The sequence below is a fragment of the Lepidochelys olivacea genome (assembly GCF_965140295.1).
Source record: "Lepidochelys olivacea isolate rLepOli2 genome assembly, chromosome: 1".
NCBI lineage: Eukaryota > Metazoa > Chordata > Testudines > Cheloniidae > Lepidochelys > Lepidochelys olivacea.
In genome coordinates, this window is record NC_140411.1 from 236,213,584 (window position 1) to 236,236,386 (window position 22,803).

Below are 22,803 nucleotides of genomic sequence, written 5' to 3' on the forward strand. Positions count from 1 at the left end.
AAGTAGCACTGGGTTTGTGTTTGCTGGTTTTACTTAAACATGGAAGAGACTATTTAAATCCACAAAAGACAAAGGTACAGTATAACTAAGCTGAAATATACTTTTTTTTAAAAAGGACAATCATTGTGGACAGCTGGTGTTTTCACTGATTTATTTTAAAAAGCTTGTTACATGAGTGATTCAATAGTTTCTTAGGATTCCTATTATTACACACTGCTAACTAAAAATATGACTGTCTCACTAGGAAGAGCAAGAAAATGCCTACTTAGAGTTTAATGTTTGTTATCATTTAAAGGTGAATCCTTAGTCTAGCAGTATAGCACAAAACATTTGGAGAAGAAAATCCGGTCATGCAATTTAAATGATATTTATCTAAAGGAGTCAGATATTGTACACAGTTAATCATCAGCAAAAGAGAAGAGGGCACAAAGTTCATTTGCTTTAGAGGACTCCATTTTTCAGCTCAAGTCTCATTAAGACTAGAGTAGGTTTGAACACACAATACATTAATGATCTACACTGTGAATGCTTATTGGAGTTGATATCTAATTGTTAATGATTAGCACCTCTTCAATTGCCATTAAAACCAACATTTTCCAAAGCTAGTACTGCTGAAATTGGAGGTTTGCGTGGTTTAGATGTAAATTTTGGCCTTTCTGGGCACTCCTGGAGTTTTCAGAAAAGGAACATAAGTCACCCCCCTGGGTGGGAGACTAGAACAATGCAATGGAAGAGGGACATGGTTAAGGGGTTGGTCAGTTATCCTGAATTTTCAGAAGCCCTAAAATGATTACCTGGATCTCAAACAGGTGCTGCTGTACTGCTCATGAAAAGGCCACCATTAAGTTAGCAGGAGCAAGTTAATGAACCGATATCCTTCTCCCTCAGACAGAGCAGGCCTGTGAACATCCTTATGACTGGAACAGCTTCAGAAAAGAGCAGGCAAGAAAGAACATGGTGGAAATTGGCTAGGCCTCATGAAAGGGCCCAGTGGTGACTGGCCTGGATAACCCTGAGCAATGGCTGTTCGAGTAAAATAGAAAGAACCTAGAAAAATTAAGGCTACGTACACAACACCAAGAAGTGACACCTTAGTTGAAAAAATACAAACCATCACGTCAATAATTTCAATACACAGAGAACAGATAGCATTAGACTCTTATGGTGGCCACGTTGTCATCGTAGGACATCCTGGTGAGCCATGCTCACCAGGTGGTCAGGCAGGCGTTCAGTAGGGTAGCTGCTAGGCTGTGATGACCTCCTGTGTGAGGGCACAGAAGGGGAGGGCAGGGAACAGCCAAAGGGTCTGATGGTGAATGTGGGGCTCTCTGTGCAGAAGAGAGTCAGTGACACAGACTAGAGGAGGAACCGAACAGAAGCACATATACACTAAAGACATTAGGCAATCCGCAACTGAAACAGGGAGCAGGGCAGGGCAGTGATTGAAAGAGGGAACAAACTATGGGCTGTGCCCTCCTAGCCTGGGATGGGTGCAGTGGGCACTTAGAGGAACAGTGCCGGAGTCGTATGGAGTGGTGGACTGGGTGGAGTAAAAAGGTTTTGGTAGAAATGCAACAGCAAAGTGCTAGTTAATCTGAAGTCCTAAGAGAATAGATCTAGGGCAAGGCCCTCCCCTATTAGACATAACTTTAGTGGTTTCCAAATCAACCTATCACTGAGCTTCTCCCAGTTTTCATTTGACCTGTATGGCAAAACATGCCATTAATACTTCAACGTGCCTGTCATATGCATTGACAGACATGGTCTTGGTTTAGGATAAGACTTCAGCATTTATACAAGGGAAGCAGAAAATTATACATGTGGGCAACCCTAGTGAGTTCTTTACCCATAAAATACATCCCCGTGTGCAATGTCCATGATAAGTGCTGTCATTCTTGCCCTTATTAAGCTAGAACTTCATCTCTTATCTTTCTTGGAGCTTTTATCCTCACTGGCATTACAATGTCCAGAATCACATCCAGGATCCATGCAGAACCTTCTGTGCCCAGTACTTCAGCTGATTCAGTCATGATGTGTGAGTGTGTTGGAATGTTGAGCTACTCTCTGGAAATGTCCCTGATCTTTCCTTACACTATCCTGAGTGCACAGACTCTATTAGCATATGCTAATGAGTCTTTTCCGTATGACAATGAGGCGCTGGCGGGTACAGCAGGCAGATGGGCACTTTCAGGTAATTTGCATTTTGAAAATTCCTCTCTCTGTGGAGCTGGTCTTCCCCAAGTGCCTTCTGCCATGCAGAATCCTGGCCCCCTCCAAATCACAGACTTCCATTCTTCATAGTTATCATTATGCCTGTCTTGTATATCAATTGAAATGAGACAGATGGCATACCCATGTCAGCAGCTGCATGATCAAATCCTTTGCAGTTGGGTACTTCCCACTGATGACTGAAATGCAGGGGGCTGTGTCTGCAGCTGCCCAAGAATATTAGCATCATCCTCATGTAGTGTGTTAGATATGCACTGATTATCCTCCTGATTGTTGCCCAGATTGGGATGCATGGCAAGCTTGTGATGGATCCAGGTTGACAGAGCACCTAATCTGTAAATGGCATTATAATCATAATACTTAGCACTTACATAGTATATTTCAGTCTTAGATTTTCAAATCACTTTTCAAAGGAGGTTATTAGCTTTATCCCCTTTTGGGGACACTGAGGCATAGAGAAGGGAAACATGACTTTCCAAGGTCACCCAGCAGGCCAGTGCCAGGAATAGACCCAGGTACCTGTCCAGTGCTCTGTCCACTATCCCACACTGCTTCACCCCTGTGAAGTCTGCCTACAGCAAAGTCTGAAAGTTCCACATGACATTATGTATCCAAAACTAAGCACTGAATTTCCTTACTGTGCCTACAATGGGCCACCTTTGAAAAGTCTCCCCAATGAGAATTAGTATCTCTGAAATCAGACCCTTGACCTGTGTATATTTAAGATACAGGAGATGGATAAAAGTGTTATGGGCCAAATGCTCTACTGGTACAAATTAGCACCGTTCAAATGACTTCAGTGGTATTGCACCAATTGGTCTCAGCAAAGAATTTGTCCCTAAACTCTGTTACTTGTTAAAATCCTCATCAGACCCTATGATTCTATGAGTTTGGGTCAGCATTGCCTTTCAGGTTCACTGTAGTTTCCCCTGATAGGGTAGCTCAGACCATCCCATTTGGTGAAGAGCACCCTTCTGTCTGAGTCTTTAAAAAAAAGATTTTACAGCAACGTTAAAATAGGCTTCCAGATATTAACCTCACATGAAACATATTGTGAAAAATACTCCTTGAATAGCAGGGTGCTCTTTTTCATTCTAGCTTAGACATCTTTCACTATGGTATCTTATGACTGGGATATCATTCCCCCTTGTTTTGTTGTCTCCTTTCCACCTCTGCCATCGTTTATAATTATCTGTCTAATTTTGGGCCTGATCCTGCAAACACTTATGCCGATGAGTAATTTTACTCACACAGAAAGTGCTACTGAAGTTAATAGAATAGCATTCATCCTGTGCCTACATTTTTGCAGGATAATGCCTTTAATCTGTATATACTACAGCTGTGCTGAGGACAAAAGTTCCATTTATGAAGGACTTTCAGATTTTGAAATTTGGCTATTTTCCGAACTGAAAATTTTCAAATTCTCTGCAAAAGAAAATTCTCTCCACCCCGGTTCCACAAAAGTTTTGGATCAATTGAAACATTTCTTTTCAACAAAATCAAAATGTTTCATTTCAGTTTTGTTGGTTTTTATATTTTATTATATCACCATACATAAAAAATATAATTTTTTTAAAAAAGAAAACTAATATAAAAATCAAAACATTTTGTTGACATGGTTGGATCTTTTTTTCAGTCTTCTTCCCAAATTGAAGTATTTTTTGATTTCAATGGAATTTCATATTTCAAGAGAATATGGTTAGAAGTTTCTCTGAACAGCTCTATAAACATGTTGTGGCAGGGTTGTATCATCTTATTTGTCTGTAAAGCACCCTGCATGCTTTTTAATAATAGACTCATAGAACTTTAAGACTGGAAGGGACCTCAAGAGGTCATCAAGTCCAGTCTCCTGCACTAACAGCAGGACTAAGTATTATCCAGACCAGGGATAGGCAACCTTTGGCCTGCGGCCCTCCAGGGAAAGCCACTGGCAGGCCGGAACGGTTTGTTTACCTGCAGTGTTCGCAGGGTTGGCCGATCGCAGCTCTCACTGGCTGCGGGAAACGGGAAATGGGGGCTGCGGGAAATGACGCGGGCCAAGGGATGCGCTGGCCACCACTTCCCGCAGCCCCCATTGGCCGGGAATGGCGAACCGCAGCCAGTGGGAGCTGCAATTGGTGAACTTGTAGATGCTGCAGGTAAACAAACCATCCCAGCCAGCCAGCGGCTTTCCCTGGTGGGCCGCAGGCCAAAGGTTGCCGATCCCTGCCCTAGACCATCCCTGACAGGGGTTTGTCTAAACTGCTCTTAAAAATCTCCAATGACGGAGATTCCACAACCTCACTAGGCAATTTATTCCAGTGCTTAACTACCCTGCCAGTTAGGACGTTTTTCCTAATGTCCAATCTAAACTTCCCTTGCTGCAATTTAAGCCCATTGCTTCTTATCCTATTCTAAGAGGTTAACGAGAACAATTTACCTCCCTCCTCCTTGTAACAACCTTTCATGTACTTGAAAATTGTTAGCATGTCTCCTCTCAGTCTTCTCTTTTCCAGACTAAACAAACCCAATTTTTTCAATCTTCCCTCATAGGTCATGTTTTCTAGATCTTTAATCATTGTTGTTGCTCTTCTCTGGACTTTCTCCAATTTGTTCATATCTTTCCTGAAATGTGGCACCCAGAACTGGACACAATACTCCTGTTGAGGCCTAAACAGCGCAGAGGAGAGTGGAAGAATTACTTCTTGTGTCTTGCCTACCACACTTCTTCTAATACATCTCAAAAAGATGTTTGGGTTTTTTGCAACAGTGTTACACTGTTGACTCATATTTAACTTGTGATCCACAGTGACCCCCAGATCTCTTTTTGCAGTGCCCCTTCCTAGGCAGGCATTTCCCATTTTGTATGCGTGCAACTGATTGTTCTTTCCTAAGTGGAGTACTTTGCATCTGTCCTTATTGAATTTCATCCTATTTACTTCAGACCATTTCTCCAGTTTGTCCAGAACATTTTGAATTTTAATCCCATCCTCCAAAGCACTTGCATCCCCTCCCAGCTTGGTATCATCCGCAAACTTTATAAGTGTACTCTCTATTTCATTATCTAAATATGAAGATATTGAACAGATATTATGTGATTACCATATAAATAATAACTCACTAATTTTTCCGAACAGGAAGACTTATATATTCAATCTAGAAGAGCAATACCATGGAAACAAGAATGATTCCTGACCAATCTAAAGACAGTCCACCTTTCCTGGACAGAAGTATTGGGCCACTTCCTGTCAAGATAATGTATCCTTATTTTTCTAAGTTAAAGGTATAAAGATCACAGCTCAACCTTTAATTGACTAAAAAGCATTGAAAACTGTATTTTGATGTTTTATGAATATTCACTGAGTTCAGTGTGCTAGCATATCACATTATTTATTAAAGTTCAGGAAATGTTACTGCTTTATAGTCTGAGCCCAAGCCCAGTTATGTCAAAGGAAGTTTTCAGTGGGCTTTGGATCAGGCTGAATCTTGGAAATGGATGCATTAGAAATATACAGAGTGGTAATAATAATGGTGACTATGGCTACATTTATTATTATTAATTATTATTATATTTAAATAGCTTTACACAGGAAACCCTTGCCAGGAAAGGCAACAGCAAAGACTAGTAGGCAGGGAGTGCATTCCCCCCTGTGGCTAGCAGCCCTTCTCAGATAGCACATAGAAACAGTGGGAGCTGAAGCTCAACATATTTCATTGCAAAGTATGAGAGTTTGAAGGCCAGCCTAATTATGAAGTAAAATCCGCTGACTGAAGGAAAGCCACTGAAAGGAGGTTTTACCCAAACAACACATCTAGTATCTGTATTTCGTTGCCAATCCCCTGAGCCATCCAATCGCTGAGGAAAGATGGTTCTTAACCGACTCAATTTCCTTTTCTTCAGATATTTCTTGGGGCACTAGCATTCTCCTTTTTTGCCAAAGGATTTTCTGGAAGCTACATGAAGAGTATGTCAAGTCAAATTGAAAGGAGATTTGAAATTTCATCATCAGTTGTCGGCATCATTGATGGCAGCTTTGAGATAGGTATATATCTTTCCCTTTGGAAGTAAAAAGGATGAGCATTTTAATGGACAATTTGTTTAAAAGTAGCTATTCTCATAGGAGCTTTGCTTATATCTCTTCAGGTAACTTAATGGTGATGATACTGGTGAGCTATCTTGGGTCAAAGGTTCACCGGCCCAAAGTAATTGCTGCTGGATGTCTCATCATGTCATTTGGAACATTTTTATCACTGATGCCTCATTTCCTAATGGGACGGTAAATATGGCTGATTATTATATTATGCACCATTTAGACTCTGTCAAAGTCAGATTCAGGACTCACATAATTTGTCAGACCGCTCTGTTTATTAGCAAAGCGCTTTGCCAGTGCATCCAGATATGTGAGCCCCTCTCTGAGGCTCCAGCTAACTTATTTATACAAGTTTCAGAGTAACAGCCGTGTTAGTCTGTATTCACAAAAAGAAAAGGAGTACTTGTGGCACCTTAGAGACTAACCAATTTATTAGAGCATAAGCTTTCGTGAGCTACAGCTCACTTCATCAGATGCATATCGTGGAAACTGCAGCAGACTTTATATATACACAGAGAACTGGTTTATGAATGTTATAATTCTTGACATCTGATTTGTGTCCATTTGACCAATGTCAAACTGGACAGTCTCTACGTAAAAGAATAAATGGACACAAATCAGATGTCAAGAATTATAACATTCATAAACCAGTCGGAGAACACTTCAATCTCTCTGGTCACGCAATCACAGACATGAAGGTCGCTATCTTAAAACAAAAAAACTTCAAATCCAGACTCCAGCGAGAAACTGCTGAATTGGAATTCATTTGCAAATTGGATACTATTAATTTAGGCTTAAATAGAGACTGGGAGTGGCTAAGTCATTATGCAAGGTAGCCTGTTTCCTCTTGTTTTTTCCTACCCCCCCCAGATGTTCTGGTTTAACTTGGATTTAAACTTGAAGAGTGGTCAGTTTGGATGAGCTATTACCAGCAGGAGAGTGAGTTTGTGTGTGTATGGGGGTGGGGGGGATGTGAGAAAACCTGGATTTGTGCAGGAAATAGCCCAACTTGATTGTCATGCACATTGTGTAAAGAGTTGTCACTTTGGATGGGCTATCACCAGCAGGAGAGTGAATTTGTGTGTGGGGGGGTGGAGGGTGAGAAAACCTGGATTTGTGCTGGAAATGGCCCACCTGATGATCACTTTAGATAAGCTATTACCAGCAGGACAGTGGGGTGGGAGGAGGTATTGTTTCATATTCTCTGTGTATATATAAAGTCTGCTGCAGTTTCCACGATATGCATCTGATGAAGTGAGCTGTAGCTCACGAAAGCTTATGCTCTAATAAATTGGTTAGTCTCTAAGGTGCCACAAGTACTCCTTTTCTTATTTATACAAATAAGCCAAAGCCAATTTAACATAAGAGACAAAAGGAAGCAGAAACTGACAAATATACATACATATCTTATTTGCATACTAACGTTTACCAATCTCCTAGCTCAGTAGGAGCTCTAAGTTAATTAGTTTGAGGACTCATTGTCTCACACTCCTTAATGTTTCTCTTCCTGACAACTATATTTCAACAAACCCTTCAAGTAGCATTTCTTTAATGACTTATAATTTCAATATAATTCATTCTACTTTCACAATCCCTCCTTTTGGTCAAGCTACGCAATGACCAACAATTACTGATTACAATTATGATATCAATCGTTCTTTATCTCTTTGTTCATCAGTGATATTTAAAATCATCAAATTAGCACTCTGGTTTGGGGCAGCTATCTGTGTAGCATGCTTGACACAATTTTGGATACAACACGAAAGTAACTGAAAACATACAAAAATTATTAGGATTCCAAACAGGAGAGTTAGGGCTCCCTGAAACAACCAGTTTCCTATGCCAGAGAAATTGAAAAAGTTACTTAGCCACTTCCATAAAGAACTTGGCTCTTCGTGGGGAAGATATGCGATTTGTTCTAAGTGGCTAGCACGATCTATTACCTCATTGGTGTTGTCTGGTATATACACACAGCAGTCTTTTCCAATGAGAGCACAAGTCCCTCCTTTTGCGACCAGCACTACGTCCAATGCCTGACGGTTTTGGAGGGCCATCTGTCGGATTGCCTCTGTTTCTTTGGCCAGGGCTCTTAAACTTTCTCCGGTTTTATTTGCCATTATTTCAACTACTGCTTGTAACCTTAGGAGCCTTTTTGCATGGTGTATTACTCCCCCTAATGGTATTAAGGAACTGCCAGTGGCCTCTTCACAGGTTAAGGGGCTTATGTTATTTACATACCATTGGGCATCTGTTAAGTCCCTTCTTTTTCGCCTCAATTTGCGGAGGCGTTCTCGAGGGAAGGTTCCTAGCATTTGGAATTGTGGGAAGAGTCGGGTGGGATAACAGATTCCTGACCAATTAGCTGGTAATGCGGTATAAGCTGTGGTCCCACACACCCAGTGATGGCCTATTAAGGCCGGGAAGGGTCGGTTGCACCCATTTGTCATATAGGTGTTTGCAAAGGAGGAGGAGTATCCCCCAAAGGGTATAGGGTAATTCTCCTTATGAGGAGTGGTGTTATTTGCATGACTGTAGGGGGAACATGAGATTGATTTCTCTGTTTGATCCCAGCTTGAGAAAAAAATTCATATCTCCATACCCGGCCCGCCACTTTTTAGTTTTGTTTGAATAATCCCATACACCATTGGCCACAATATGCTGAAGGCAATGGCTTTTCCCCAGATCCAGCCCTGTCCCATTACGCACCCAACACCAATGACCCTTTCCCTCCACCACACTTATCCATTTAGATGCATTTATTTCCACTGCTTCCCAAGTGTCATTGCTGTTCCATATTTTGTTAAACAGACGAGGCCCTCCAGTGAGGTCTGAGGACTTGAGTGGGATAGCCAGGACAGGAACACCAGTTTGAGAGTGGGCTGGGATGTGGCTGCAGACCCAGCAATTAGAAATATTAAGGGTCTGAGCTATCCACACCTGCTGCTTGATAAAAGAATTGTCATCGTGGTCTCCCCAGATCGTAAGATACCAGCAGCCGAGGAACAGGCAGAGGTACATGTTGGAGGCAAAGCTCTTCTGGTTCTGACAGCCTCAACTGAGGGAACTGCAGTCATGGTTTTACGCCCACCAGGCAGTAGGCGCTAGGCTCACTACTGCTTTTTTTTGTTTGTCGTCTGCTTCTAGCAATCCTTACGAGAGCGTAGATTGTAAGGTATTGCAGACTGTTCCTCTATGTCTTCTTCTGGAGTCAAAATTGACTCTGCGTTGTCCTGAGGTGATGATTGGTTCTCTGGGGATGGTGCCTTCTTACACTGTGTCATAAATATGAAGGGAAGGGTAAACCCCTTTGAAATCCCTCCTGGCCAGGGGAAAGCTCCTCTCACCTGTAAAGGGTTAAAAAGCTAAAGGTAACCTCGCTGGCACCTGACCAAAATGACCAATGAGGAGACAAGATACTTTCAAAAGCTGGGAGGAGGGAGAGAAACAAAGGGTCTGTGTCTGTCTGTAGTCGTCTTGGCCGGGGATAGACCAGGAATGGAGTCTTAGAACTTTTAGTAAGTAATCTAGCTAGGTATGTGTTAGATTATCATTTCTTTAAATGGCTGAGAGAAGAATTGTGCTGAATAGAATAACTATTTCTGTCTGTGTATCTTTTTGTAACTTAAGGTTTTGCCTAGAGGGGTTCTCTATGTTTTTGAATCTAATTACCCTGTAAGATATCTACCATCCTGATTTTACAGGGGGGATTTCTTTATTTCTATTTACTTCTATTTTTTATTAAAAGTCTTCTTGTAAAACACTGAATGCTTTTTCATTGTTCTCAGATCCAAGGGTTTGGGTCTGTGGTCACCTATGCAAATTGGTGAGGCTTTTTATCCAACATTTCCCAGGAAAGGGGGGGTGCAAGTGTTGGGAGGATTGTTCATTGTTCTTAAGATCCAAGGGTCTGGGTCTGTAGTCACCTAGGCAAATTGGTGAGGCTTTTTACCAAACCTTGTCCAGGAAGTGGGGTGCAAGGTTTTAGGAAGTATTTTGGGGGGAAGGACGCGTCCAAACAGCTCTTCCCGAGTAACCAGTATTAGTTTGGTGGTGGTAGCGGCCAGTCCAAGGATAACGGGTGTAATATTTTGTACCTTGGGGAAGTTTTGACCTAATCTGGTAAAGATAAGCTTAGGAGGTTTTTCATGCAGGTCCCCACATCTGTACCCTAGAGTTCAGAGTGGGGGAGGAACCTTGACACACTGTGAAGCATGTATCCACGCTGTGATGCCAGATAGTTTAACAGCCGTCTGTGTAGTAAGCAGTACCTGATGAGGACCCTTCCACCGGGGCTCCAAGGCGTGCTTTCGATGATGGCGCCGTACGTAGACCCAATCACCTGGCTCGAGATTGTGGCAGGTGTCGGAGGTGGGTTCTGTGGGCCAGGCGGCTTGAACCTGTGAATGGAAGTTACTTACAGCTTGCATTAGTCCCTTGCAATACTGAAGGAGCGCACTGTGAGTCAAGTTCCAATCTGGAACGGGAGTAATGGTAGTCATAGCTCGCATAGGGTGTCCCATAACAATTTCAAAGGGACTTAATTTATGCCTTTGGGATGGAGTGGATCTCATGTCCATAGGGGCTAATGGTAAGGCTACTGGCCAGCTTAATCCTGTAGAGTCACAAATTTTAGCAAGCTTATTCTTAAGTACACCATTTCGTCTTTCAACTGCACCTGCACTCTGTGGGTGGTAAGGACAGTGCAACAGGTGTTTGATATGCAATATACGGTCCAGGTGTTGAACAAGTTGTCCAGTAAAATGTGTACCGCGATCACTGGACAGAGTAGCAGGAATTCCCTTGGCAGGCATAATATGATTTAACAAACATTTGGCAACAGACAGTGAGTCAGCCTTGCGACAAGGAAAGGCTTCAATCCAACCAGAGAATATACCATAACCAATATAAATTCATATTGTTGACATTTAAGCATTTGTACAAAATCAAGTTGCCAATGCAAGAACGGTGCTTGAGGTAGGCCCCGGAACCCCTGGGCCACTTTTACAGGTTTACCAATATTATGGCTTTGGCAAATGGTACAGGCTGTACAGTGGCGGGCTGCAAAAGAGCTAAAATGGGGGGCCCACCATCCTGCCTTAGTTACAGCAGAGACCATCCCCTCCTTTCTGACATGCGAAACACCGTGTAGCAGGGCGGCCAGAGATGGGTAGAGTGTAAAGGGGGCTACAAAGGTGCCAGTAGGTGAGTGCCAAAGAGAATCGGGATGTAGAGAGCAACCTTGGGCAACCCAGGATTCTTTCTCGGTTTCTGGGACAGAGTCTTGGAGCAGGGTGAGGTCAGTGAGGGACGGCGGCGGTATAGATTCATAGATTCATAGATTCATAGATATTTAGGTCAGAAGGGACCATTATGATCATCTAGTCTGACCTCCTGCACAATGCAGGCCACAGAATTTCACCCACCACTCCTAAAAAAGACCTCACACCTATATCTGTGCTATTGAAGTCCTCAAATTGTAGTTTGAAGACCTCAAGGAGCAGAGAATCCTCCAGCAAGTGACCCGTGCCCCATGCTACAGAGGAAGGCGAAAAACCTCCAGGGCCTTCCAATCTGCCCTGGAGGAAAATTCCTTCCCGACCCCAAATATGGCGATCAGCTAAACCCTGAGCATATGGGCAAGATTCATCAGCCAGATACTACAGAAAATTCTTTCCCGGGTAACTTGGATCTTACCCCATCTAAAAACCCATCACAGTCCATTGGGCCTATTTACCATGAATATTTAATTACCAAAACCATGTTATCCCATCATACCATCTCCTCCATAAACTTATCGAGTTTAATCTTAAAGCAAGATAGATCTTTTGCCCCCACTACTTCCCTCGGAAGGCTATTCCAAAACTTCACTCCTCTGATGGTTAGAAACCTTCGTCTAATTTCTAATCTAAATTTCCTAGTGGCCAGTTTATATCCATTTGTTCTTGTGTCCACATTGGTACTGAGTTTAAATAATTCCTCTCCCTCTCTGGTATTTATCCCTCTGATATATTTATAGAGAGCAATCATATCTCCCCTCAACCTTCTTTTAGTTAGGCTAAACAAGCCAAGCTCCCTGAGTCTCCTTTCATAAGACAAGTTTTCCATTCCTCGGATCATCCTAGTAGCCCTTCTCTGTACCTGTTCCAGTTTGAATTCATCCTTCTTAAACATGGGAGACCAGAACTGCACACAGTATTCCAGGTGAGGTCTCACCAGTGCCTTATATAACGGTACTAAAACCTCCTTATCCCTACTGGAAATACCTCTCCTGATGCATCCCAAGACGACATTAGCTTTTTTCACAGCCATATCACATTGGCAGCTCATAGTCATCCTATGATCAACCAATACTCCAAGGTCCTTTTCCTCCTCCGTTACTTCTAGTTGATGCGTCCCTAGCTTATAACTAAAATTCTTGTTATTAATCCCTAAATGCATGACCTTACACTTCTCACTATTAAATTTCATCCTATTCCTATTACTCCAGTTTACAAGGTCATCCAGATCCTCCTGTAGGGTATCCCTGTCCTTCTCTAAATTAGCAATACCTCCCAGCTTTGTATCATCTGCAAACTTTATTAGCACACTCCCACTTTTTGTGCCCAGGTCAGTAATAAAAAGATTAAATAAGATTGGTCCCAAAACTGATCCTTGAGGAACTCCACTGGTAACCTCCCTCCAACTTGACAGTTCACCTTTCAGTAGGACCCGTTGTAGTCTCCCCTTTAACCAATTCCCTATCCACCCTTCAATTTTCCTATTGATGCCCATCTTATCCAATTTAACTAATAATTCCCCATGTGGCACAGTATCAAACGCCTTACTAAAATCTAAGTAAATTAGATCCACTGCGTTTCCTTTATCTAAAAAATCTGTTACTCTCTCAAAGAAGGAGATCAGGTTGGTTTGGCACGATCTACCTTTTGCAAAACCATGTTGTATTTTGTCCCATTTACCATTGACTTCAATGTCCTTAACTACCTTCTTCTTCAAAATTTTTTCCAAGACCTTGCATACTACAGATGTCAAACTAACAGGCCTATAATTACTTGGATCACTTTTTTTCCCTTTCTTAAAAATAGGAACTATGTTAGCAATTCTCCAATCATACGGTACAACCCCTGAGTTTACAGATTCATTAAAAATTCTTGCTAATGGGCTTGCAATTTCTTGTGCCAATTCTTTTAATATTCTTGGATGAAGATTATCTGGGCCCCCCGATTTAGTCCCATTAAGCTGTTTGAGTTTCGCTTCTACCTCAGATATGGTGATGTCTACCTCCATATCCTCATTCCCATTTATCATGCTACCATTATCCCTAAGATCCTCTTTAGTCTTATTAAAGACTGAGGCAAAGTATTTGTTTAGATATTGGGCCATGCCTAGATTATCCTTGACCTCCACTCCATCCTCAGTTTTTAGCGGTCCCACTTCTTCTGTCTTTGTTTTCTTCCTATAGAAACAGAAAGGGAACCTAGAAATGCTGCTGCCATAGAACCTTCCCCAGATGCATGTTTAGCAGAGGCGTCAGCAAATGCGTTACCCTTAGCAACATCAGTATCCGCCATTGAGGCCAGGGCACTTAACAATAGCTAGGGCAGACGGAAGTAAAACTACATACAGGAGGGCAGCAATGTAGGGCCCATTTTTAATAGGGGTACCGGCAGAGGTAAGGAAACCCTGAGTTTGCCAGAGGGTACCAAAGTCATGTATAACCCCAAAAGCGTAGCGGGAGTCAGTGTAAATGGTGGTAGAGCATCCCTCCGCCAAAAAGCAGGCACGGGTGAGGGCAACTAATTCAGCGACTTGTGCTGAGGTTACAGAAGGTTAAGGCGCAGCTTCCAGGGTTTCAGAGAGTGAAACTACAGCGTATCCTGCAAGGACATGACCTTGGTCATCTCGAAAACAGGAACCATCAGTAAATAAAACAAGGTCAGAGTTAGGGAGAGGGACATCAGAAAGTGACAGCAGAGACAGTTGCAAGGCAGTCATGGGGATCACCGTCATTAGACAAAGGAAGGAGAGTGGCAGGGTTTAACTGAGAACAATGCTTTATGGTGATATATGAAGCTGATAGTAGTAAAAGTTCGTACCTGGTAAGGCAGGCAGAGGAGAGGTGGCCTGTGTTACGTTGTAGCAGGAGAGTTTCTACAGAGTGAGGGACCAGGAGGGTAAGAGGAGAGCGGAGAACAAGGGAATCAGACATTTCGACTAGGCGCACTGCAGCAGCCACAGCACGCAGGCAGGGGGGTAAGCCTTGGGCAACAGGGTCTAAAGTGGCAGAGAAATAAGCCACTGGGTGGTTCTTTTCTCCGTGCATCTGAGTGAGAACTCCAAGTGCACACCCAGATTGTTCGTGGCAGAAAAGGGTAAAAGGCTTAGAATAGTCAGGCAGCCCTAAGGCAGGGGCAGAAGCCAAACCCTGTTTGACGGAAACAAAGGCAGAATTGGCCTCGGGAGCCACGGCATGGGCTAAAAACTTCCGGACCTGGCGTGGGGGAGCGGGGTCGGAGAAAGCTAAGGATAGCTTGGACGCGGGTGGGAGAAAGTGCATGGGAACCCTGGGAGAGGAGAAAGCCAAGGTATGTGACAGAAGCTTGACAGAGTTGTAGTTTAGAGCGAGAAGCTTTGTGACCCTTATTTGCTAGGGCAGTAAGGAGCACTAAAGAATCAGTTTCAGAGGCAGACAATGAAGGGGAACAGAGGAGTAGATCATCTACATATTGGACTAGTGTGGACCTGGATGGGAAAACAAGGTCAGCAAGGTCTCAGGCTAATGCTTGGGAAAAATATGATGGGCTTTCAGTATACCCCTGGGGCAGTGTGGTCCATGTGTACTGTTGTCCCTTGTAAGAAAAGGCAAACAGGAACTGGGAGTCAGGGTGAACCGGAACAGAAAAGAAAGCAGAGCACAAATCAACAACAGTAAAATGAGTTGCATCTGGTGGGATAGAAGCCAGAATCTTTGAGAGAGGCAAGTTTTGATTCTGTCCACCTATGATTTGCCTCTTCCCACCACTGCATGAAACAATCAACCTCTCCTTATGCCAATTTAGTTTTAGGTTGGCTGAGTTTGTCTTTTAAGACGTCTACTCGGTTTTTGTCCCAAGATCCTAACAGTGGCCACTGAATTTTGGGATTCTCCTGAGTTAGCCTAGACCATTTTTCCAGAAATTTACAGGAGTCTGCTTTCCTAAAATACATAAAATGAGCAGGTATTCCTTTAGGGAACTGTCCCGACTTAAAATCTGGTTACCCATACAGGAGGACTTTACACACCAATCACACAAGAAGGAAAGCCGGATTCGTCAGAACGATGCCTGGTGCAACACACAAAAGGAGCCCACAGGCTACTGCCTCAATCGCCCTTGCTTTCACAACAAGGGTTTTACCCAAGGCGCGGTGCGCCTGCGATTGTGCAGATTTTACTCACTCAGACTGTGGGGACAGGAACCCTTTGGTCAGCCGATCCCCGGATGGAGACAGTGCCCAGACTCAAACACTCCAAAGGGAGGATGGATAGACACAGAGACAAGACAATCCTCAGTCTGCACAAAACACAGAAATAATTACCTGACCAGATTCCTGATGTCAGATCCCGGGATCCCTACCAGAACAGAATGGGAACCAACAGGTTCGATGATGTAGACTTCACTGTGGTCATGCACCCTTCCGTTCTGGTGGAGGACCACTCGGGCCAAATGCCTAGGTGCCGGCTTACCATGGCCATCCTAAGAACAGTCAGGAGTCACACGGCCCCAGCGAAGACGGTTGCCATCTCGGTGGGACCTCCAAATTGTCAAAGTCAGATTCAAGACTCACATAATTTGTCAGACCGCTCTGTTTATTAGCAAAGCACTTTGCCAATGCATCCAGATATGTGAGCCCCTCTCTGAGGCTTCAGCTAACTTATTTATACAAATAAGCCAAAGCCAATTTAACATAAGAGACAAAAGGAAGCAGAAACTGACAAATATACATATATATCTTATTTGCATACTAACGTTTACCAATCTCCTAGCTCAATGGCTCCATGTCTAGTTGGCAGCCGGTATCAAGTGGAGTGCCCCAGGGGTCGGTCCTGGGGCTGGTTTTGTTCAATATCTTCACAAATGATCTGGAGGATGGTGTGGATTGCACCCTCAGCAAGTTTGCACATGACACTAAACTGGGAGGAGTGGTAGATACGCTGGAGGGTAGGGATAGGATACAGAGGGACCTAGACAAATTGGAGGACTGGGCCAAAAGAAATCTGATGAGGTTCAACAAGGACAAGTGCAGGGTCCTGCACTTACAAAAGAAGAATCCAATGTACTGCTACAGACTAGGGACCGAATGGCTCGGCAGCAGTTCTGCAGAAAAGGACCTAGGGGTTACAGTGGACGAGAAGATGGATATGAGTCAACAGTGTGCCCTTGTTGCCAAGAAGGCCAGTGGCATTTTGGGATGTATAAGTAGGGGCATTGCCAGCAGATCGAGGGACGTGATCATTCCCCTCTATTCGACATTGGTGAGGCCTCATCTGGAGTACTGTGTCCAGTTTTGGGCCCCACGCTACAAGAAGGATGTGGAAAAATTGGAAAGAGTCCAGCGGAGGGCAACAAAAATGATTAGGGGACTGGAACACAGGACTTATGAGGAGAGGCTGAGGGAACTGGGGATGTTTAGTCTTCAGAAGAGAAGAATGAGGGGGGATTTGATAGCTGCTTTCAACTACCTGAAAGGGGGTTCCAAAGAGGATGGCTCTAGACTGTTCTCAGTGATAGCAGATGACAGAACAAGGAGTAATGGTCTCAAGTTGCAGTGGGGGAGATTTAGGCTGGATATTAGGAAAAACTTTTTCACTATGAGGGTGGTGAAACACTGGAATGCGTTACCTAGGGAGGTGGTGGAAAAACCTAGAAGTTTTTAAGGTCAGGCTTGACAAAGCCCTGGCTGGGATGATTTAGTTGGGGATCGGTCCTACTTTGAGCAGGGGGTTGGACTAGATGACCTCCTGAGGTCCCTTCCATCCCTTCCATCCCTGATATTCTATGATTCTATGATTCTAAGTTAATTAGTTTGAGGACTCATTGTCTCACACTCCTTAATGTTTCTCTTCCTGACAACTATATTTCAACAAACCCTCCAAGTAGCATTTCTTTAATGAATTATAATTTCAATATAATTCATTCTACTTTCACAACTCCAACTTCTGAAGCAGTTTTTCTTCAGTACACTTGATATAAAAGCTGAGGAACTGGTTTAACAAATTAAAGTTTCCCCCAAAGATTGGATGGTTTCAGTAGCATGGTAGGGCATGATATTTTAGCATTCATTGTCTCTCTGGCTTACTGAAGGCCCTATTCTGAGCCTGCCTGGTTCTGTGGTATGGGGGCAGCCAGAGCTCCATGTTCAGAGAATGTTACTTGGATCTAGAACTAGCCAACAGATCCTGATGGAACAGTCTTCTTTTTCAATGGTCACTGTAAACAGCTGCCAGAAAGCACTAATTTCTGGATGTTGTATGAGGCACTGACCCTTTCCCATCCCCACAACTGCCATATATGACAATCAGGGCACAGAAGGAATGACATCATGGAAGGCAGTGCCTCCCCACCATGCCAATGGGAGAGGCTTGTTTCTTCCCAGAACAGGGCTAGCCAAGAAGGAACTGCCATAAAAGAAAGATTGAGTAGGGATACTGAGTGGGGCTATGTGGACCAAAGAGCAGAAAAGGCCCAAATCTCTACTTTGCTTGTGGAATTGTTGAGAGCCAGCAGTCTCTGAGAACTGCATGGCACTGCCCAGTGAGGGGTATATTGATTTAATCCATTCTCTCAGTAGAGCTTTGAAAGATAAACCTTTTCTCATAACGCAAATGTAATAACCAGAGGGAGGGTGGCAACGAACCATGGACCATATTGCCTTTCATCACATTAGTAGACACTAATACTATACTAAATCCCAGATGCTGTAAAAATAACAATGTGGCTGTCAGTATGTGGAAACCCTGAACACTACCGAACACCAACAATATCAGGTTGTCTCTTCTTTACTCCTCTGAATGAAGTCTCTAGATAAAAACATAAGCTATTTGAATGTGCAGCCAAGCCAGACACTGAGTGGTCACAACTGAATTTAAAATTCCTGTAGCCAGGGTTGACTTAAGGGATGTGCAACTTTTAATAGCTCTCTTAGCTAGGGAACAGCATTATAGTCCCATATGAAGGTGCATCAACAGATCTCAATTCTCTTTGGAGAACCACTAAGCTGTGACGCACCCAAGCCACAGCTATTTGTCGATCAACTCTGCCTTCATATAATAGACAAAGTAATTCCATGAGCACCAAGTTTATGTACAATTTTCGCAAAAGATAAGTTATTTATATTTCAGCTACATCTCACATCATTATTTTCCAGTTATAATTATGAAAGAATACCACTTACAGAGGACAACTCTTCTACAAGTTTATCAGCCTGCTCTCTAGCATTACCTTTACATCGTCCGACTTTAGATGCCATAGAAATGACTAGAGAGTTGAAAAATTCTGGTAAGCAAATGCTCTGTGATTGGACTCAGTCTTGGTTAACATCATTTTATATGTTCTCTTTTTATTGGAAAGTATAATATTAAAACCACTAAGAGGACGCATGTTCTCCAGTCACCCCTGCCCTCTATCCCATCTCCCAAATTTAATGGAAGCCAGGCGTATATATTGAGGAGAAAATAGAAAGAGCTAAGTGTAGAACTCCTATTATCCAGATTAGAATCTCTTGTTATTTACGTACACATTCAACCTTATGTAATGCCACTAATGTATGAGGCAGAATATCCAAAGAAAACATACCCATTGTCCCGATTGAGCAAAGCACTTAAATCGGTGCTTAAAAGGTAAACACGTACTTAAGTGCCTCAACTTCTGTGAGAAGACCTGGCTGAGTAAACGCTCGCCCATGTGAGTAAGCATTGCACAATCAGGCCTGTTCTTGGGATGTCCTGCTTGCAAGATTGCTGCTCCCCGCAACATTTTTGTGGCCAGCAAAATGTCATCCCCCTGCAATCTAATGACATTTTTCATTGTATCACTGGATCCTGTCAAAATATTCAAGTTGCAGTGGGGGAGGTTTAGATTGGATATTAGGAAAATCTTTTTCACTAAGAGGGTGGTGAAACACTGGAATGCTTTACCTAGGGAGGTGGTTGAATCTCCTTCCTTAGAGGTTTTTAAGGTCAGGCTTGACAAAGCCCTGGCTGGGATGATTTAACTGGGAATTGGTCCTGCTTTGAGCAGGGGGTTGGACTAGATGACCTTCTGGGGTCCCTTCCAACCCTGATATTCTATGATTCTATGATTCTATGATTCTGATATTGTATCAGAACACCCAAGATTTTCTCTTGAATGGCTGGCATAAAATGGACCTCAAAGAGGTATAGCAGATTGTAAAGAAAACAGACTAATTAAATCTATTATCAGTGTTTTTCTCCCCATTGTTCAAAAGGCACCATTTCAATTCCATTGCAAATAAGTTCTTCTGAAAGCTCTCTTTCCAAAAATGTAAATATTTATTGCCTACAGGATGTGAAAAAGCAGCAAGCTCCTATCTGTGGATCTTTGTACTGATGGGAAACCTTTTACGTGGAATTGGTGAAGCACCTATTATGCCACTGGGAGTGTCATATGTTGATGATTTTGCCAAAGAAGAAAACTCAGCATTTTACATAGGTAATAAATTAATGTACAATATCAACTCCCAGATCAAGCTTTTAAACATTTCTGCATCAAAACTAGAACAACCCCAGTGTTCAGTTGACAATAGTCTGCATTCTTTCCTCACCTTACAACTGTAAGAGTGGAAAGCTGAGCAAGTTCCATGCTTATCTTTGGAAAAGAGTTCTAAACAGCAGCTTTTCCTCCCCCTCAGGGTGTCTTGCAACACGGATCAGTTTGTTGGCCGACGGAACAAGTGGAGCATAGTCAGAGACTTACCCTGAGAGTAGTACATGGGGGCCATGAAGAGCTGTGTGTGGCTCTAGACCCACAGACAAACTCTTCCTAACCACCCTTCCCCAAATAACTCACTTTAATAATAATAATACTTTAAACATTTTATTAAAAGCTTTAAAAAGCTTGCAGTTGGCACTTTGAGTTTTGCAACCTAGCACAACTGATGTAAAGTCAGGGAGGGACATATACAACCAACTGCCAGGATGTCATTTCCAATCAATGGGCATTTCTTTGGAAGCAGGATCGCTTGTTGACCAGGGGAGAAAGAGTCCCAACTGTCCTAGCTCATTCATAACCAGTTTAGTATCTTGAACTACTATATCAAACCCATAATCTGTGTAATTGATGCATGGCTAAGCAATTGCCCAGAATAAGTTTGATGGCACATACACTGGCCATGGAAATATCAGTATAATATACTAATCTCAGGAAGAACTTGATAGATGATACTGCACCTAAAGCCACTGAAAACAGTCTTCATTTGGGGATGAGGAAAGAAAAATTTTAGACAGAAAGATGTGGAATATACAAAATAGGGCTGTACAAAACCCACTAATTCCCTACCTCAGTTTACCAAGTTATTCATGATCACCTCAGAACTTTCTAATTAGGACTGGTCCAAAAGTCACACTACAGTCACTCAGCCACAGGGAAGGACCATGGTGCATCAGGGAAATGTAGGAGCGGGTCCCTTAGGGGCATATGGGACCTGCAACTACAATACCCTTGAGGCTCTCTGGCAGCTCAGATAGACTCAGAGACTAACATTGACTCAACCTGAAACTAAACATTTTCTTTTGGGTCAATAAACTGAAACAAAATTTTTGATTTTGGAATCCTGAAATGTTTCATTGCGACATTTCTGAGTTGAAAATTTTCATAACTTTTCATTCCATTAAAAGTTTTGATACTTTCACATTTCGTCCCAATTTGGGATTAAACCAAAAGCTGAAATATTGGATTTTCTGCAGGATGTAAATTCCACTTATTGATCATCTCTCATTGCAATACTCTTCTGCATATCTGATGAGCAAGACCCGTCCATGCCATATTAGTGCCTAATAAGTATCGTCCTGTAATGGAAAAAATTCCACTCAAGACTATCGTTGAATTTTGATCACAAACCTGTGTGTGTGAGCTTGGTCAACTAACTTCACTGCTGAGTGCTCACATTTCCACTTGCCCTCCTTTGTCGGGTTTGTCTACTTTAGGGCAGGTCTACACTATGGGGGAAAGTTGATCTAAGCTATATAATTTGAGTTACATTAGTAGCGTAACTCAAGTCAACATAGCTTAGATCTACTTACCGCGGGGTCCACACTATGCTGTGTCGACGGGAGACACTCTCCCGTTGACTCCCCTTACTCTTCTGGTTCCGGTGGAGTACCGGAGTTGATAGGAGAGTGATCTGTGGTCGATTTAGCGGGTCTTCGTTAGACCCGCTAAATCGACCCCCAGTAGATTAATCTCTGCACCGTTGATCCACTGGTAAGCGTAGTCTACACTACCGCATGGGGGTTGATCTAAAATCTGCAATTTAGAATCATAGAATCATAGAATATCAGGGTTGGAAGGGACCTCAGGAAGTCATCTAGTCCAACCCCCTGCTCAAAGCAGGACCAATCCCCAACTAAATCATCCCAGCCAGGGCTTTGTCAAGCCTGACCTTAAAAACTTCTAAGGAAGGAGATTCTACCACCTCCCTAGGTAATGCATTCCGATGTTTCACCACCCTCCTAGTGAAAAAGTTTTTCCTAATATCCAACCTAAACCTCCCCCACTGCAACTTGATAGTGAATAGTGTAGCTGAAGTCGATGTACTTAGATCTACTTACTGAGGTGTCTTCACTGAGGTAAGTCGACAGCTGACGCTTTCCCGTCGACTTCGCTTGCACTCCTCATTCTGGTGAAGTACCGCAGTCGACGGGAGAGTGCTCAGTGGTCGATTTATCGTGTCTATACTAGACACGATAAATTGACCCCCGCTGGATCGATCGCTGCCTGCCAATCCAGCAGGTTAGTGTAGACAAGCCCTTAGAGTGTAAGGTCTTTGGGGAAGCCTAGTACAATGTAGCTCTGATCACTATTGGAGACTTTTGGTGCTACAGTAATATAAATTATAAATAATTATAACAACATCTGAAGTGTTATAGAATTTAACAGAAAATGAAAGCCTTTCTTTGGCTTTTTACCCATCCAATTGAATTCAATAGAAAATTATATTTCTGCGATAGCATTCTATAACATTTTTTTTAAAAAAGCTATAGAAAGGAGATCATTCTCTAATGAATTCCACAGGACCCTACTGGATTCATCCCATTCCATTTCATAGGACTTTGCCACAAGGGAGTCCAAGAGGACAGAATTATTAGTGTTTGAGTCTGTATAGTGTAGCTTTAAAAATAAAAAAAGCAGCACAATCTTAACTGAAGTTCTGAGTCTGCAAATGCTTATGCACATAACAGCTTTATTCATGTGATTTCCGTGGCACTACTCATTCACATGCCTAGTGTTTG

The 22,803-nt window shown here is 42.8% G+C and overlaps 1 protein-coding gene across 1 annotated transcript in view; it reads left to right on the forward strand.

Moving 5' to 3' along the window:
• Nucleotides 1–22,803, forward strand: part of LOC311521727 (uncharacterized protein) — a 105,837-nt gene that overhangs the window by 56,233 nt on the left and 26,801 nt on the right. The window contains exons 19-23 of the mRNA XM_084630253.1: nt 5,369–5,491; nt 6,110–6,251; nt 6,353–6,485; nt 18,702–18,832; nt 19,859–20,005. Of these exons, the coding sequence (XP_084486379.1) occupies nt 5,369–5,491; nt 6,110–6,251; nt 6,353–6,485; nt 18,702–18,832; nt 19,859–20,005 (676 nt within the window). The remainder of the gene's footprint in view (nt 1–5,368; nt 5,492–6,109; nt 6,252–6,352; nt 6,486–18,701; nt 18,833–19,858; nt 20,006–22,803) is intronic.